The sequence below is a fragment of the Perognathus longimembris genome, chromosome 7, assembly GCF_023159225.1.
Source record: "Perognathus longimembris pacificus isolate PPM17 chromosome 7, ASM2315922v1, whole genome shotgun sequence".
Classification (NCBI taxonomy): Eukaryota; Metazoa; Chordata; class Mammalia; order Rodentia; family Heteromyidae; genus Perognathus; species Perognathus longimembris.
In genome coordinates, this window is record NC_063167.1 from 62,046,785 (window position 1) to 62,066,415 (window position 19,631).

General features: G+C 42.2%; 1 protein-coding gene across 3 annotated transcripts in view; it reads right to left on the reverse strand.

The window, feature by feature from the left end:
* The window catches only part of Lpar3 (lysophosphatidic acid receptor 3), a 79,018-nt gene extending 67,268 nt beyond the window's left edge, over nt 1-11,750 (reverse strand). For 2 of the 3 annotated variants that reach the window (XM_048351675.1, XM_048351677.1), the window contains exon 1: nt 5,187-5,422. In XM_048351675.1, coding sequence (XP_048207632.1) covers nt 5,187-5,237 — 51 coding nt within the window. In that variant the 5' untranslated portion in view covers nt 5,238-5,422. Of the gene's footprint in view, nt 1-5,186; nt 5,423-11,595 lie in introns of those variants that run through there. The other variant, XM_048351676.1, reaches the window with a different exon arrangement.
* Between the last annotated feature and the right edge of the window lie 7,881 nt (nt 11,751-19,631).

Here is a 19,631-nt window from a genome sequence, read left to right on the forward strand (position 1 = left end):
GGACTTCCCAGGGGACAAAGCTATAGTCTGTGCCTCTGAGAGACCTGACCTAGAGAGCAGAAGCAATGATCAGCCACAAAAACTTACTCCCCTACCATGGAGGCAGGTCTTCACAGTCCCTGTTGGGCAGACTGCCTAATTGAGTCGCTCAACCCTGCCATAGGTCTCCAAGACTCCTAAATGGGAGTTGATCTTGTAGATTTTTCATCTCTGTTCCCCTCTGGTATTGGTGAGCCAGAATGAAGACAGGAAAAAAACAAAACATTTTGGCATGGATGTTTAAAACAAGTTAGACAAAGAAGAACCAGACCTGTGAAGTTCTGGGGTAGACTGTACCCTTTGGGTAAAGCATGGCAGATTGTGGTGCACAGAAGGGACAGAACAGTGAGAGGCCACCAGAAGGACCCTGTCAGATGTTGGTCCATCCCTTCCAACAGTGGCTCTAACCATGTACCTCACTAATTTGAACAGAACCTTTTCCTTCCTTGAAAATGGCAAGAATCACTACAACCACATTGGATACTGGAAGGATGCCATTCAAGCAACACTTCTAACACACAGGAAGTTAAGTATTTGGCTAGCACTACTTCCTTTTTATTTTTTAATTTTAGTTTTGGTAATACCACTTTTTTATAGTACTTTCTTTTATGTATTTCATTTTACTATCCTTAACAGGTTGTACAAGGTGGTTTCAGTTCAACATGTCCTTTTGTGAGTGCAATGCATCTTAATCTATGTCATGCCTTTCATCATCCTCCCCTGTCTCTCCCAACCCAATACATCCTCTCATTTTATCTAGTACTTCCTAGAGGTACCAGTGATAGCACTTCCAAAGAAGGTGAGGTCAGTCAAAATTTCCAGAAATATGATGAAATATGCCTGTGACTCTCTAGGTATCTATGATTTTATGCTCTAACACCTCAATTTCATAGGGAATGATGACAAGGCCATCCTATAACTACACTAAAGCAAAGGTAATCTCTGCCTCAGTAAAGGCATGGTGACAAAGCAGAGGCCTTCAAACCTGTCACTTTCCCTCTGAACTGTTTGAGAAACACAGCATAAAAGGAGGAGTGGAAGGGCAAGAGACGGAAGAAGAAAGCAGTATGCTACAGTAGAAGAACTCTGATTTGGTGTTCAAACATTAGCAGATAAGCCTCTGGGCGAGTAATTACCCAGAACAACTCCACAGTAAACATCAAACTCAATGGGAAAAAACAAAACTTTCCTTCTAAGAAGAGGAGCAAGGCCAGAGTACCTACCCTCGACATGCTTACTCAGTGACAAGCAGGAGAAAGAAAAAAAAGGCACAACCAATTGGAAAGCAAGAAGTTAAATTATCTTCTATCTAGAAAAAAAAACCTCAAAAAAACCCCAAGCTCCTAGAATAAATAAATTCAGTAAAATTGCAAGACATACATTGAAGATATAAATCACTTGAACCAGGCACCAGTGGCGCACTCCTGTAATCCTAGCTACTCAGGAGGCTGAGATGTGAATATGACAGTTTAAAGCCAGCTAGGGGCAAGAAACTCCATGAGACTCTTATTTCCAATTAACCAACAAAAACCCCAAAATGGAACTGTGACTCAAGTAATACAGCACGCGCCTTGAGCAAAAAAGCTCAAGGACAGTGCCCAGGCCTTGAGTTTAAGCCTCAGTACCCATATGCACATGTGTACATTTATATACACACACACACACACACACATACATACATACATACATACATACATACATACATACAAACACACATACACACATGAATAAACTACTGAAGAATAAACAACCAAGGAGTTCTAAAAGCTCCTACACTGATTAAGGAAGACACAAATATAAATGGAAAAATATTGCCTGCTCATGGACCAGAAAATGGTATTACTAAAATATTCCACAGTGCTCAAAGTGCAATCTTTTACAAAATTGCAATTATATTTTTGTAGAAATAGTGGGAAAAATATCCCCAAATCCATACAGTACCACCCATGACCTTAGCTGACAAAACAATCTTAAGAAAAAACCAAGGTGAAGGCCTTACAGTTTCTGATTTTAAATCTTATTATAATGCTACAGTAATAAAAATTGATAGCACTGGAATAATGACAGACCCATAGACCAGAGGAATAGAATAGAGAACACAGAAACACCCTGCGGCTATAAGATTATGGGATTTTGACAAGGGTACTAGGTCACACAGTAGGGAAAAACTGCCTTTAAGCCAAATGATGCTGGGGTGATAGAATAGTCACATGAAAACAAGCAAGGTCTCTGGAGCTAGACTTCTGTTTGAAGTCTTATTAGCAAGTTCATTTGCCTCTTTGTGCCTTAATTTCCTAATCTACAAAACGGGGACAGGAAGAGTACCTTTGTCCTAAGGCTATTTAAATAAGGTGCTAAGCCTAAACTGTGACACACCGGTGTTAACTTGATCTCTGTAATTAGCAATAGGGCCTCAGGAAAACAATTCGCCTTTTTGAATCTTAATTACTTTTGTGGTAAAAAGGAAGAGAAAATCTAATTTAGAATATTGAGAGGAAATAAATGCCACAGCAACTGGAAAACCCCATGGACTTCTGGGTCTAGAAAACTCAGAAAGTCCAGTGAGCCCCATGCTAAGCCTATTCCCAGGAAATGAGGTGAGGGATCCAGTAGTTTACTGACATGGCTCCTTCAGGCCTAGAGGGTAACTTGAAGAACATCCCCGAAGTTCAGGCCTTCTCTCCCACCCAGTTCAGAGTTACTAGCTGTTGCTTTTCCAATACCACTGAACATTTTCAGTCTCAGATGAATATTTATAGTCAGGAAAAAAGAGGTTAGCCAGCTCAGCTGAAAATCTGCTGTCTATCATCCTAACTACAAATGGTTCCCAATTTGTGATGATTACTTAGTTGAATTCTGACTTCATGATGGTGCAAAAGTGAATGGCGCTGAGTAGCAAATGTACTTCAACCTTGAATATCAATCTTTGTCTGGGCTAGCAATATGTGGTACCTCAATTCATGCTCGGTAATGGCATTAAGCCAAGTTCCCAAATGGTCCTGTATTCAAAAGTGGAAGCAGCCCCCACCTGACAGCATACTTTGTTGCTAACCTATGGTGCTTCATAAGTGAGCCATATTAAGTGAATTTTCAGGCTAGCACATTTTCCAATTACTATGATGTAAGTCATCTACATACCACATGTAAGCTGTATATTACCACACTTCCTCCAGACCACTCCATTGGTATCATGGAGTAGCCTGTGAAGACACATTCATTGACATCATTGACATACCACCAAACAGCTTTCAGAGTGAGCTCACATCTTTCTCCATTGGATCCTGTGGTGAGATGGTCAGATGATCAATAAGAAATTTTCTACTTCACAGAAAAGAAAACTAAAACCGGAAGACTCTGACAGCTCTCCTCTTCCCAGTCCAACTTTCTTTTTTTCATGCTAATGATTAGAGCTCTTTTTGGAAACCAATTATCTGCTTCCATGAGAAATGAAATATGGAGAATTATTCTCCATAATGACAAGAATGCCTTTTGCAAACTTTTTTACTGTTTCTTGAAGAACTATAATCTGATTGTGGTAAGTACCATAAAAACTTATAAATGGCTCTCTCTCTCTCTCTCTAAAATATTTGACAAAAGATGATCAGAGAAAAGTGCATGTAACCAAGTAAAAATGTCAAAATCAAACTGCAAATATATTCTAGAATATCGCAATGATTAATCAATTTGCTTGTTTTGGAAAAAGTTAAGAGATGTACCCTATTTACATCTACCTACTACTGTGAAAGCTGTTACTTTATAGCTCTCCCTAAAAAGAAAATTTCCTTTGCCCCTCAACAAAGCAGAGTCTATCAGTTGGACATAGCTATAAATGTAAATTGTGTAGCAATATGAAATTAAGGTGGAAATCTAAGACTAATAGTGACCCAGTAATCCTAGAATCCTACTTATCCTAATGGCCTACTAGCCTGTAAAAATTGCACCTCATTTGGGATTATTTTCTTTTCTCTCTGTTGAATGATCCTGGAACTTTGATTTATGGAGAGTTATGTGCACGTAATTGATAGACAAGTTCTACTGGTCTTGTTGTAGTAGAGTCTACCCATTCATTGACTCTTCTTTTCCCAGTCCAGTTAATACTTCTTTACTGCTCCTAATAGGCAATGCAAAGACAGAGATGTATGAAGACATTAATAAGGATGTAAAAATACCCTCACAAACCTTATAATCTAGAACTGTGGGGTCCCAAACAGTGCTAATCCTATCTTCTTCCTATACATACACGGAAATATGTAGAGACACTGAGATAGTTACAAGTGTTATACTACTGGCATCTACCAGGAAGAGGTCAGAAACACTGTTACATGGGCCAAAATGCCCAAGACTGCCCTCCACACAAAGAACTGTCAACATGTCAGCATTGCCAAGGAGGAAGAATTCTGAGCCAGCAGGTGAAAGGGGGCATAAATGAAGTGTGGTATGAACTTAAACAGAGACCAAAGTAAGGTGCTCTCAGATTAAGAACATTTAAAGAGATAAATAATATTCAGGATTAACAAGGATGCAGGGGAGAGGTGGTACTTTAATATCACATTGATGAGAATACAAATGAATATAACTTTCGAGGAATACTATTTGGCAACATATAGCAAAAGATTTTAAAGTACACATTCCGCTGCTATTTTTACTTTCTGTCCATTTCCATCTTTTTTTCTTTCTTCCCTTCCTTCTCTTTTCCTCTCTTCCTAGAACAGTCAGCTCAAAGCTGAGAATGCAGGGTGATAAAGGGGAGTGTGGGCAGGTACACAAAGTCAAGGGCTGTCATTGTGAATGGGAAGGAACAGAGCCTGATGGGGAAGCTGCACAGAGATGCAGGCCTGGCAGTCAAGGACAAGAGGTCCTGGGAAAGAAGGTAGATGGGCACAGAGGAGGCAGGGTGACTGGTTACATTGAGTAAACCAGCTAAAACATTGAAGACCGTCAGATTCAACCTTCTAATTACGAGAGAAGAAATGCACAAATATAAAGAGGGGAAAAAACAGAAAGATGCCTGAGCATTGGTTTGAAATTAGAGGTATTAGTATAAAATGCATGATTTTTAATTCATATGGAACTAGCAGAGAAATTTTTATAAATGCATGTGGGTGTATGGACTGTATATACACATGTTTATTTGTTCAATTACTTACTGACTTCCTGGCTTTGTCTTGAGAATGATATAGGAGCAAGGTCAGCACCATAGAATGGACATCTCAACTTTCCATATCTTGGTCTCCTCACATCAGCCTGTTTACATCAAACCTCTAGACTTCTGCATTCTACAGAACTGCAATTTTGTACCTTTTTCTTTTTAAATTATGCCTGTCTTGAGGCTTGGACACTACCCCTGAGCAGTTTTGCTCAACACTAACACTCCACCACTTGAGCAAGAGCTCCATTCCAGGCTTTCCTGGCAGTTAATTGGAGATAAGAGTCTCATAGACTTTCCCAACTGGACTGGCTTCAAACTTTGATCCTCAGATTTCAGCCTCCTGGGTAGCTAGGATTACAGGCATGAGCCACTGGCACCCATCTAACTTTGCACCACTTGATCTCCATCTTCCTATTTCTCCTTCCCCTCCCCAGAAGTATAAAAATGTGAGCTATTGTTAACAATACTGTTTTACACACCGGCTATTTGCCAAGATGGCAGATTTTGAGTGCTCTTACCATACACACACACACACACACACACACACACACACACACACACACACACACACACACAGATTACTGTATGAGATGGGAGAGATATGTTAATTTGCTAAACTTCAGTAATCATTTCGCCATGTGTACATATAGTGATATTAAGCTAAGTATATCAAAACATTCATGGTGTACTCCCTTAAACTTAGGCAATTTTAAGAAGAAAAATGCTATTCTCGGGGCTAGGGATGTGGCTCAATGGTAGAGTGCTCACCTAGCATGCACGAAACCCTGGGTTCGATTCCTCAGCACCACATACACAGAAAAAGCCAGAAGTGGCGCCGTGGCTCAAGGGGTAGAGTGCTAGCCTTGAGCAAAAGAGGACAGGGACAGTGCTCAGACCCTGAGTCCAAGCCCCAGGACTGGCAAAAAAAAGTGTTATTCTCTACTAAAAGGGAAGATGAACTAGTTTAGAAAAAGTACAAGATGCACCTAGAATATCCTGTGGTGCCAGAAAATAAATAAATACTCAACAAATGATAGGCATGTGTCAAAAGATTATAAGAGCAAGTGTCATAAAGTTTCCACTGGCTGAAATGAGGACTAGTTGCACATCAAAATACATAAAACAAGTAAAAGATTTGAATGTATTGAATATAAAGGAGTCCATGAATCTTTCTTAATGAAAGAGAATAAAAAGCCAGGCACTGGTGGCTCATGCCTATAACCCTAGCTACTCAGAAGGCTGAGAGCTGAGGGTTGCAGTTCAATGCCAGCCCAGGCAGGAATGTCTGTGAGACTCTGATCTCCAATTGACCACAAGAAAACCACAAGTGGAGTTATGGCTCAGAGTGGTAAAGTACTAGCCTTGAGCAAAAGAGCTCCAGGACGGCACCCAGACTCAAGTTCAAGCCCCACTACAGACCAAAACAAAAACAAAAGACAATACAAAAACATGAGAAAGTAAGTTCTTCCTTAGAATAGAATGCCAACTAACACATGTAAGAGTGATGACAATATTCATCTTTGACAACTTTCAGAGAGATAGATGGCTGACTGGCAGACATCATAATGAAAGATAAGTCTGTAGGTAGAGATTTAGAGAGAATAAGCCATCAACACACCCACAGAATACTTCTCCACAAACACCAATGTCTCCAAGCAAAACAAACAGTGGATTTAAATTGTGAAGATCTAATGGACACAAATGTAACTTGGAGATCAAGGTCAATCGTTCAGTTGTAGGACTTAAGGGAGAGAACAAGACTTTGCCTTCAAGCTTCATTTATAAAGCAAGGACATTGCTGTTGTTGAGACTTCATGTTTGCTTAGAAGGTCATTGGGTAGCGGTAAGCTTATGGAGGGGCTAATGCACACCCCAGCAACCTTGTCAGTTGTTAAGCTTTCCCTGGATAACATCACCTATGTGCAGCCGCCAGGGCTAGCAAATCCTCCAGCCTTCAGTTTCCCTGGACATTAATTAGGCTGGACATTCTAATAGTTGATGAGTAATTAGAGAAGAGAGGCTGATTAAGCATGTTAGAAAGGGGTGGTGTAGGTTGCTTTCTGGAACGACATGAAGTCTGGCCCAGCCTGAGAATGTGAATGATTCACATTTGACGAAGGGAGACAAGGTTCATGGGAGTGAGGTGATGTCACAGGGGTCATGTCGATAGCTGGGACAGGAGGTTGGGGGTTAGGTGAGGCAGAGGCCAAGTCAGGAGGGGAAGAAGGAAGAAGAAAAAGAAATCAAATGCCTTGGGAGAATGCTGAGTAGTGATGTTTGTTTTGCAGGCTGAACCTTGGAGACCCAAGTTCACAGGAAGGCTCAGAGGAGTATGCCTCCTGAAGGGGAGCTGGCTCTGTGATGGCTGTCTACTGAGGACAGAGGTCAGAGATGGTATAGGTAATTCTAAGGAGCATTTGAAGCTGCTCTGGAACTTTGCCCTGTGCCTTCAATCACAGCAGTTAGATAATCTCAGTCCCCTGAAATTAATCTTCCTCACATATTCCCTATAGAGAAGCTTCCTAATTTCTCTTCCTTGAAGTCTAGTAGAACTGCAAAGAAAAGGAGAGAGGAATGAGTGAGGATGGACTGCAGCTATGCCTTCTTGGTACATAAGCTACCACATGGACATCCTGCCACCGTGGAGCCAGTGCTCACTGAGTAGGCCTTGCTCACCAGAATCAGGATGCCCTGTTCCAAAAATTCCAGCACTTACTGGTCCTTCACAGAGACAGAGTTCCTCCATATAGATGACTTCACAGGATCCAATAACCCATGCAGAGCCAGGTGTGGTGCCATATACCAAGAATCCTAGCACTTGGGAGGCTGAGGCAGGAGAATTGTTCAATTCAAAGCCAGAAGAGGTTACACAGTGAGTTCAAGACCAGCCCAGATTATATAGAGAAACCCTGTCTCAAAATACACACAAACACATGAATAAAAAGAAGAGAAGTTTTAAAAATAAGTACATAAAATACTAAAAATAAGTAAGCAAAGAGAAGAAAAGAAAGAGAAAGAAACTCATGCAAGTATTATTTCCATTGCATAAATGACAACACTGATTCAAGGAAGATAAGTCATATATTTATGATCAAAGGAGCTCACAAAAGTGAGGCTGAGATTAGAATCCATATTCCTGTGCTCCACATGTATCTAAATGCCTGCACTTCCTTTGTAAAAGCAAAAACTCTCCGTGTTTATGCCCAGCCCATCCACGGAGTCCCAAGAAACTCCTCCATCTACATAGTAAGGCCAAGAAAGGACAAAGGATCTTCTAGCCAAAGCACAGAAGGCTCAGTACTTGATGGAGCAATGAAGGAGAGAGGAGCAAAAGACTCTTGGCCCAAAAAGAGAACACCACACTTAAGTGTATCTAGCATCTCTTCATCACCTGTGGCTTGAGCATCTACCCATTGCTGGGACAATATACATTTGAACTCAGACTGATACAAGTATCTAGGAGGAAATGAGGACAACCACTACATAAATATTTCCTGTATATAGAGACCTTTCTTTTTTTTAATCTTGGGTGATGGATATAAACTTTATTTATACAGATGAGGAAATGAAGGCTTACAGAGGTGCAGCAAAGTTCCTAAGCTCACAATGCTGGCTGAAACAAAGGCTAGTCTGACTGCTAAGCCTGGCTCTTCTCTTTATCCTACATTAATAATGCCCTGGGCTCAATTTCAGCCATTTAGAAGCGTACAATCAGACTTAACCACTCTGTTGTATATAATCACAAGCCAGAAAACATTTAAACTAATGTACACTTCAAGGAGAGTGGCTAATGGGTAATTTGAGTGATAGGAATTCCCACTTGAATTATAGTGATTTCCCTTGTCCCAGCCCAAAGAACGAAGAGGTTGGCTTAAGCTATGGTGGATTCCTGTTCCCTTGAAGGGAGTAAAAAGAGGATAAACAACCAGCCCATGGCGTGTGTGTTCAACTGACTGAGAATGTGGGCCTTGGATATTGTCTGGCGACAATACTGTGTGTGTCTTTGTCTCTCTGCATGGATGCTAATGTACTGTAGCATTTCAAATAAGTTCTGATGAACATACACAAAATGTAATCATAGATTTCAATGTCTTGAGTTTTTATTCATGGAAAACATATGCAGACCTGTCTATAAGCCACTCCATAACACAGCCACATATCCAAAATAGATCTGATTTGGCACAGACTCTTTTGGAAGGGAGTGGGTAACTAGGGTTCGAACTGAGGGCCTCATGGGGGCAAGGCAATTGCTCTACCATTTGAGCCATACTCCAGCTCTTTCTGCTTCACTTATTTATCTGATAAAGTCTGACTTCTGCACAAGCAGACCTTGGGCATTGATCATCCTACCTATGCTGCCCATGGGGCTAGGGTACAGGTAGCCCCATGCCTGGATTGTTTGAGATAAGCTAATATTTTTCCCAGGCTGGCCTTCAACTGTAAGCTTCCAAATTCCCATCTCCAGGCTGGAGTGTGGCTCAAGCAGCAAAGTGCCAGCCCAGCAAGCACAAGGCCTTGAGTTCAAACTCTAATACAGAACAACGATCATCAAATGTCCACCTACCGAATACCAGTGATTCACAATCATGTAGTGGATAAATGTATTGTCTAGATTTATAAAAGAGGAGTGATTTGTAACTAAACCAAAGTTTCCAAAGTTTTAAATTTCTAAAGAAAAAGGAGAAATGTTAAGCATTGCCCAAATGACCCATTTCACTAATAATATGTCAGTGACAATCAACCTAAGTGTTAGGTTAAGTGGCTGGGTCTGTATATGATATGAAGTCCACACAGTCTCTCTCAAGAGACAGTGCTGGAAGCTTATCTCCAGTACTCCAGAACTCACTGTCAGGGTTGGCTTGCTGGGCTTTCTAGAATGGCCAGCAACCCTGTCCAAAATGTTTGTTTCGATAGGCATGATGTTAACAGAGCCAAGGTTCTTGTTTCTAACTGTAACACTTCTGGATAAAACACAGAGAGAAAGAGAGACAGAGACAGAGAAAGAGACAGTGAGACATAGAGAGAGACAGAAAGAGAAATTCTACTTCATTGGACTCAGACTACCACATAAAGTTGGATCCAATGTCTCAAAAAAAAAAGTAGGGTTAATAACAAATGAACTACTCATAGGTCTTAGGGAAAAGCCAAAATTCTCCTTAGCTGTACATAGATTCATGCATTAATGAAATGGCATGTTTGCAAAAAATAAGTACCCATGAGCATGGAAGTATGTCTATTTGTGCCTGAAGTTCATTTTCTGTTATAAAATACAAGGGGGAGCTCTGAGAAGTTCAATGGACCTTTACTTTCTAAAGTGACCAGTTAATGAGAGAAAAATTACAGTAACCATAACCAATTATGAGAAGCCAAGGTGACTCAAAGGCTGAGGATCTGAAAGTCCCAGTTCAAAGCCAGCACTGGCAGAAAAGTTTGTGAGACTCTTATCTCCAATTAACCAGCAAAAATCTAAAACTGGAGTTGTGGTTCAAGGGGTCGAGTTTTTAGCATTGAGGGGGAAAAAATGCCCAACAAGCCTCAGCACAAAAACAAATTATGGGAGGAAATTTGTGAAAATTTACTCGTAAGTTTCAAAAATGGACCTACAAATGTTTTTGAGGGCAGTTTTAATGATCACCTTAATAAGACCAAATTGTTTCCAGTATTCACAGCCACTCCTCAAATTACATGCTTGAGAAATTTCTAAGCAATTTCGCTGTAAACTTTCTGAGAGAAAGCAATAAAGTAACACTGCTGGCAGACAAAGCCCTTTTTGTCCGCCCAGGGAGGGGTTGGAGGGTCGCCGCGGACTCTCACACATCCTGAACAATTCCGATAAGCCTTGCAAAATCGTCTAGAATTACTTTTCCGAAGCTTTCCACGCACGCCTGTACCTGGCTCAAGCTTTTCTCAGTCTGCACACCACTGCACCGAGTGAACCCGAAGCTGAGAAAGTCTCCCCCGGACTCCATGGGGGAACCCGAGTCCTCGCCTCCAAAGCAGTTCAACTTTGGGAAAGCAGCACCTGTGCAGAGCGCACCCCTAGGGCGCCCTCTGCGCCCCCACCCCGTGACCCCGGCCCATCAGCCCACCAGCCCCACAGCCCAGGAGAACCACAACCCCAAATTCGCCGTCTCCATAACTTTTCTCTCCTAAGGAAAATAAAGTGGGGGGGGGGGGGGGGAAGGACAAGATGCCCCGTGCACTCGCCTGGAAAGTTCTGCCTCCAGAGTTGGGACTGGATTTGGCGGGGGGCGGGAGGCGGGGGGGGGGGGTTGGAAGCTGCAAACCAAGCAACCCCGAAAAGCCGTGGGCAGGCATCCGCGGAGTTCCCAGTGCCTGGAGTCACCCCGCGCGTCTCCATCGGCCGATATTGGGGAACCCCCTTTCCCGTCCCGCACCTCACTCACCACACACGCTCGCCCGGAAGCCGGGGCCCCAGCGGCTGCCGCATGCCCTCGAGACCGAGCGCGACGGGGCAACCCGGCACCTGGCTCCCCGCCGGGCGTCCAGGAACAGCGCTGGACGCGGCCCGGTGCCTCCTCTCCCCAGAGGCCGCTGCGACGCGCCCGGAACCCGGGGAAACTTCAGCGGAGCGAGGGGAGGGGATGAAGGGGGCCGCGGCCCCGCCCGGTCCCGCCCCGCCCGGCGCTTCCGAAGGTTCCCACGAGAGAGCGCCCCCCACCGGCCAGCCCAGGGAGCCGCTCTGTGCAGATGTGCTCCAGCTTGGAAGCTGAACCCCCAGTTTGGAGGCTGACCCCAAGGGAGGAGGGCTCCCACTGAAGGCCCCACGGGGCCCGTACCTCAGAGGAGGCTCCTGATTGAAGTGCAGTCCCTCTGGCACCTCTCTTCTCTGAAAGAGAAGATGAGGTGGGGAAGCAGCTTGGGAGAAGTGCAGGCCACACCCACTACTTACCTGTGGGAGGCCGGCTCACTGCCAACCCAAGCCTAATACTCTGAAACTGGAGCCCCAAAGCTACCCGCGGCTGCTGGCAGCTCCCAGAAGTCAGAAATGTTCGTGTCTGTCTGGCCTGGGTCTCTCCTAGGCACCTTTTCATTACAACAGGGAAGGAAATGTATTTAAGTTTCTTGTAAGAGATTTCTTGGCCTCCTTGGGTAAATAATCCTGGACACGATTTTTTGATAAAGCCAATATATAAGGTTTCCATGGACCTATCTTGTAAAGCAGAAATAGACAACCTAAAGCAAATGTCATTGAAACTTTGTGTCTGGATGGCAAAACAACACTGAGATAGATCACAGGGATGCCCAAAGTTGGGCCTTCCTGGAACCTTACAAGAAGGAAATTCTGTGAGGTGAAAAAGCCTTCCCATTCATGCCTCAAGTCCTTGGGAAATACCGACAGCAAGTGCCCGGATGTCTTCTGTGCCCTTTGCCATCATTCATTCATTTAAGAATCACACAAGGGCTGGGGATATAGCCTAGGGGCAAGAGTGCCTGCCTCGGATACACGAGGCCCTAGGTTCGATTCCCCAGCACCACATATACAGAAAACGGCCAGAAGCGGCGCTGTGGCTCAAGTGGCAGAGTGCTAGCCTTGAGCGGGAAGAAGCCAGGGACAGTGCTCAGGCCCTGAGTTCAAGGCCCAGGACTGGCCAAAAAAAAAAAAAAAAGAATCACACAAACCCCAGCACTGGTGACTCACACTTATAATCCTACTACTCAGGAGGATGAGCTCTGAGAATGAGGGTCTGTAGCCAGTGGAAGGATCCAAGAAACTCCTATTTCCAAATAACCCACAAAAAGCCAGTGAAGGTGTGGCTCAAGTTGTAGAGCACCAGATGTGGAGGCCAAAAAGCAGACACTACCTCATACCATCCAAGAGATACTGCAGTCTCTGAAGACAATGCTGTTGTTGTTGTTTTTATTGTAAAGGTGATGTACAGAGGGGTTACAGGTACATAAGGCAGGTAATGAGTACATTTGTTGTTTTTGTTTTTGTTTTGCCAGTCCTGGGGCTTGGACTCTCGGGGCCTGAGCACTGTCCCTGGCTTCTTTTTGCTCAAGGCTAGCACTCTGCCACTTGAGCCACAGTGCCACTTCCAGCTTTTTTTCTGTTTATGTGGTGCTGAGGAATCGAACCCAGGGCTTCATGCATGCTAGGCAAGCACTCTAACACTAAGCCACATTCCAGCCCCAATGAGCACATTTCTTTTTGAATAGTGTCACCTCTTTCCTCATTTTCTCCCCATTTTTCCCTCCCAATCCCCCTCCCCTACAAGTTCATTTTCAACAGTGTCTAGTGAGTATCACTGCTGCATTTGTTCACCCTCTGTCCCACCATTTCTGTGCTTCCCCTCTCCCAAATCAGATCAACTTACTTACAAGACAAAAGGGGAAACTTGGAAAAAGAGAACACCACAAAAAGTAATTAAAAAAACACTTGTCTACATTTCTTGGAGTTTATTTTGATAAGCCTCATTTTATTTATCATGTGCACATAGCATTGAGCCTCAGTGATCCTCGTCCAAGAATATTGTCCTTTGGTCTCACTTTGTGAATGTTGGGAGTCCTGTTTAATCTATCATGTCCAAGTGTAATTTTTTTAGAAGACAATGTTTTATAATGCCACATCCCTCAGTGGATGTCATCCACACACCAGAACCAGATGGCACAGTATGCCCCAGAGCTTCACAGAAACACGCCTGAATTTCCACCTGCAACTATTGTTGCCTCATCTGGATATTCAGAAAATTAATGTAGTGTTTTGTAGATGAACTGTGTAAGGAGAGGTACAATTTGCAAAATCCAAGCTTTAAAAAAAAATCCTATAAAGCTCAATGCCAGCAGCTAACACTTGTAATCGTGACTACTCAGGAAGCTGAGATCTGAGAATTGCAATTTGAAGCTAAGGCAGGAAAGTCCTGAGACTCTCATCCAATTAACTACCAAAAAGCCAAAATGAGATTTGGCTCAAGTGGTAGAGTGCCAGCTTTGAATAAAAAAGTAAAAGGACAGTGTCCAAGCCTTTGTTCAAACCTCAGTATCAGCACAAAAAAAGAAAAAAAGATGATATGTTTTCTGGAATGAACAGGAAATTTGCAAATACATATGTATACACAAACATATATATCCATTTATCTTATATATCATATATGAGAACTGGGTCAGGGAGTAAACAGCCCAACTCAAACATCACAATGCTGAAGCACAGTGGTGATGAACAGAAAAACTCTCAACCATCTTTGCTTAGTAAATACTTCAACAAATGTCTAGTATGTAAAGTTAGCAAACTGTTGTAAGCTGGACTGGGAACTGTAAACACTACTTAAAGCCCTCTTTCACTGAGAAAATCGATTCCAAGCTACAACTAACAAAGGCAGTGTGGAAACACATTATGTTGCAATGTGAGGACTTCCTGAACTTGAATATTGCAAAGGAGAACAGGGACCCTATGTGAAGTTTAAAAATAAAGAAAGGATATGAAGGTGTGGAAGAAGGGAGGGTAAGAATCGATTTATGGTAGAGGGGGTGAATTTGCCCAAAGTGCACTGTGTACATGTAACTATCACAATAAAACTCCTTCATACTACAAATATATGAAATGGAAAAAGGGAAAGGGTAGGTATGGTGAGCTATGTTGCTAATGGTTAAAAATACTAACTAATACTTAATTTTTAACAAAGGTGGTCAGATTTGAGGTAAAGGCAAGAAAGAAGCCATGACACGGGCTCAGGGGCAGTAGTAGGGGCTGGGGAGGGAGTACAAGAGGGAAAGGACAACTGAAACAAAAGCTATATTGCTGAGCACTGGTGCAGGTCTGGAGGATCACAGATGGAGGGCCACCCAAGCAAAAAAGTCCTTGGAATTCTAACTCCAGTTAATCAGAAAAAAGTCAGGCTAGAAGCATGGCTCAGCTAGTAAAGCACCTGCCAAGCAAGTGCAAGACCCTGAGTTCAAAGCCCATCCAAAGAAAGGTGGGGTCCAGAAAACCCGGTTTTTAGACTAAATCACAAGGATTGTCCACCACAAGCTTCTGTGAGTACTTGTTGGGTCTTGCTCCTTCATCAGAATATTTCATTAGTGCAAACAAATTAAACCCAAAATGTCAAGCATGAAGATTGATGCACAGCAATCACTAGATTATACCTCATCCGCCACATAGCAATTATGTTTTCTTGGAGACACAAAAGTTTGTAATATTGTTACTATAATCTAGAAAGGAGGCATTCCACAGTGTTTGAAAGAACAGAAATGCAATGTTGAAGGAATTATGGCCTTGGAGAACCTGTGCCAACCAGCAGGCAGGACATAAATTTGCAAGATAAGTTAGTAAAATTTAAAACCAACTTCTTCCTTTCACAGCAAGAAGCAGATGGGGCCCTCGGAAGATTTTTTTTTTTAATCTGGCTTATGGAAAGAGATTTATATTCCTCTGTTCTGATTTCAGTTTGGACCACAAAACTTACGGGCAGGAATTCATTTACCTGTCCTTTCTTTACTTTGGCAATCTGAGCAGATGCTTTGCTGAAAGTTGCTTATCTGTACTGATCAGTGAGGAGGATGCCAGCAGCTGAGGAGTGGGGTGAGAAAGTGGAATTGCAGAAAGTGGTACCTGAAATCACAGTTACCTGAAATCAAGGTTCAGAGCAAAGACTCGGCAAACAGTTAAATACATAGAAAAGAAAGGAGAGATGGTGTGAACACCATCTAAGAGACTGCTATCTCACTGCTGCTGTAACTTCAAATGGAAGGCAATAGAAATTTATAGAAATAGACCAGAAATATCAAACAAATGAAAAAAATTGGCATACATTCCTTTACAAATCTTATCTCACATGAAGTGTAGAACTTCAGATGTGAAATTTTAAAAATATTTCTTGGATATTCAACTTATCAGTACTTAATTCTGCATATTCCTATGATTCCAAAATAAGTGACCCAATTTTGAAAATAAGTAATGAGAACCTTACTCCAGCATATATGAAAACATAATAAAATCAAAATAAGTAGGGTGGTCTACATGCTGGCTGTATAGGACCATCTAGGTTTGCTCTGATTATCCAATAATAAGCCACTTGCAAAAGAACCTATTTGGTTGCTACATTATCCAATCGCCTTCATTAATATCAAAGAAATATGACACTGAAGCAGATGAGAGGGGCAGGCATTGGGTAGAATAGCTATTCCACCTACAGATCCTATAGGTCAATACAGTCAAGTAAAAAGAGGGAGGTTTGTTCTGGTTAAAGTGCCTTGAGAAGCCTAGACTCTAAGTTGAGCTTCTGGGTTTTATTCATCTACTGCTTAACTCTAATCTTATGTGGTTTTTAAGTATTGATGTAGTACCCCAGTGAGTGTGGCTCATGATTTACCATGGAGAAATATTCCTAAGGAAAAGCCAAGGTAGCAAATAGGAAGACAGCATCATGATTTTCTTATAAATCCCTCAAAATGAACCTTAGAGATCATGGAACTGAGAGATGACTAACCACCTCCACCGAGGTCAGCATACTTTAGAAATTCACACAGGATAATGCACCCGAAAGCTCTCACCCAGGCAGGCTTTACTTTGGCGACCACTCCAAACTTTTCCATTGAGATGAGCTTGCATCTGGAGATAATAATTGAGGTTTTCTTTGATTGTTGCCCCAATGACTCCTCATCCCACCAAGCCAAAAACATTTGTTGTTTCTGGGAGCATTCGTCAGGGGATGACACAAAACAAACAAAATGAACCCACACAGCTTTCAAAGAGGGAGGGAAGGGGGAGAGATGGGGGAGGGAACAGAAGGCCCAAACAATGTCAATTCACAGCTGCTATGGTTCTCAATAGATTTCCTTAAGCTTGAAGGACAAAAAATAAGAATAATCTGAAAAGGCAAGGTTTGTGATTTGCAAATGATGGGTTCTCTGAAGCATCAGAGGACTAAAGCCAGAAAGATGCTGAATCATTGGTATGGGTTTACCAACTAATTCCCCTTTATTCTCTTTGTCCTAATCCTTGTATCTGTAACATCATATCTCTCTTTCAACTTGGATTCAGGGGTAGAAAGAGCATGGAATAGTAGCAGAGCTCACCCACAGAGCCTAGGTGAGTGAGAAATAAACTTCGGCCTACAAACTCATTGACATTTGCAGAGCATTTATCATCACAGCATTGTCTAGTCTATCCTGACCAATAGAGTTGATGCTAACTGCAATTTGGGTAAGAGGTGTTCAGTCTTATGCACTGAGGCACATGTTCAGAGAACAGCAGTACTGAAAGACTACCCTGGCAGAGTTAAATGCAGGAAGTACCAAATTCAATCAGAGTTTTTTGTGGACCTCAGGAGTGCTGCAGAATGACACTAAAGGCAGTTCTTTACTGATAAATGCCTAACAAAGAACTTAAGTGGTAGATGCAATGGAGCCTGAGGCCAACATCCCAGGGTTGAGAGGGAGAATGGCCTTTCAAAGGATTATAGTGAGCAAGCCATGCATTGCTTACCTTCTGCCCAAACCCCTGGACACTGTAAAGTCACCTCAGAAAAACGAAGAGAAGACAAACAACAGAAGCCCTAAAAAACTTAAAGTTATGAAAATTGCTTAGTTTAAGATTAAGGATAAAGCTAAAGTGATAAAGATTTGTGTTAGTTTACCTGAAAAATGACAAGATAAAATTCCCTGGTACTGATAAAACAGAAGTTTCACAATAGAATTTAGGTCTTTACAAATACATGCATGGGGGGCTGGGAATATGGCCTAGTGGTAAAGTGCTCGCTTCGTATATATGAAGGCCTGGGTTCAATTCCTCAGTACCACATATATAGAAAAAGCCAGAAGTGGCGCTGTGGCTCAACTGGTACAGTGCTAGCCTTGAGCAAAAAGAAGTCAGGGGACAATGCTCAGAGTCAGGGACAGTGCTCAGGCCCTGAGTTCAAGCCACAGGACTGGCCAAAAAAAAAAAAAACACACACACATGCATGGATACATACATACATATGTATATATACTATACATATACACACATACTATACGTACATATATATACATATACATGTATATGAGTGCCTGTATGTAAGCGTGCATATATGTATGTATGCATGCGTGCATGTATGTATGTATGTATGTGTGTATAGCCCACCTAGGCTCACAGCCTGAGAAATGTGACCATAGCACATTAGAACAGTTGAAGAAAGTACCATCAAGCCTGCCATGTATTCAGGAGCTAAGTGGTGCAGAGGTCCTCTCAGGCAAGGATGAAGCCACATGTGAATAATGGCAGTATCTTATGTAATAAACTAACTTCCTCCAAACCTGATGCTCAGGCCATGACTAGATGTTTGCCTTTTTGGAGACAGCCAATAAGACCTTGCTACCAGCCACAGTTTCAGCTGCACAAATATTTATTCTGGTAAACCTGAAAAAGAAATGGATAGTTGTAAATAAATCCTGCTAGAATGTTCTCTATTCTACATACTAAACTCTCTTTCCTTGTTTTGCAAAAGAAAGCTGTAATATGACACTCACATTCTTGGGAATTGATTTTTTTTCAATTGAATTTGATGGGCTTGGGTAAAGTTAATTTTTAATGTTTTCATATACTTTGAATAACAACACAGTACAATGACACTATATAAATAAACTGGGAGCCAGGTGCCGGTGGCTCACACCTGTAATCCTAGCTACTCAGGAGGCTCCAATCTGAGGATTGCAGTTCAAAGTCAGCCCAGGCAAGAAAGTCCATGAGAGTCTTATCTCCAGTTAACCACCAGAAAACCAGAAGTTGTGCCATAGCTCAAGTGGTAGAGAACTAACCTTGAGCTGAAGAGCTCAAGGACAGTGCCCAAGCCCAGTGTTCAAGCCCCGCCACCAACAAAAAACAAAACTGGGCTGTTAATCCTTAGTTAATTTAAAGTATTGTATTGATTCTTTTTAAATAAAAGATCAAGAAGTAGGCAGTTTGCAGTGCTTTCTTTAGTGTAATAAACTTTGAAACTAAAGAAATAGGATTCTGTCATATGAAAGAAGCACATTGTAAAAACTGCATCATATGATTTTATTCTTTTTTTTTTTTTTTTTTTTGCCAGTCCTGGGCCTTGGACTCAGGGCCTGAGCACTGTCCCTGGCTTCTTCCCGCTCAAGGCTAGCACTCTGCCACGTGAGCCACAGTGCCGCTTCTGGCCGTTTTTTTCTGTATATGTGGTGCTGGGGAATCGAACCTAGGGCCTCGTGTATCCGAGGCAGGCACTCTTGCCACTAGGCTATATCCCCAGCCCTGATTTTATTCTTGACTGAAATCATTAATATCTGACTTGACAACTAAAAACAAGGCAATACACATTATCTTACCTTAAAAAATATTTTTCTAGTTGGCTCAGATCTTAGTTTTATCTTTTCTATTTAGATGTGGTTGACTTTGATTACATGGTGTTGTGGACTGACCAGATAAAAACAAATAATAATAAGAAGGAAAAGAACACAAATTAGTAAGGAGAATAAT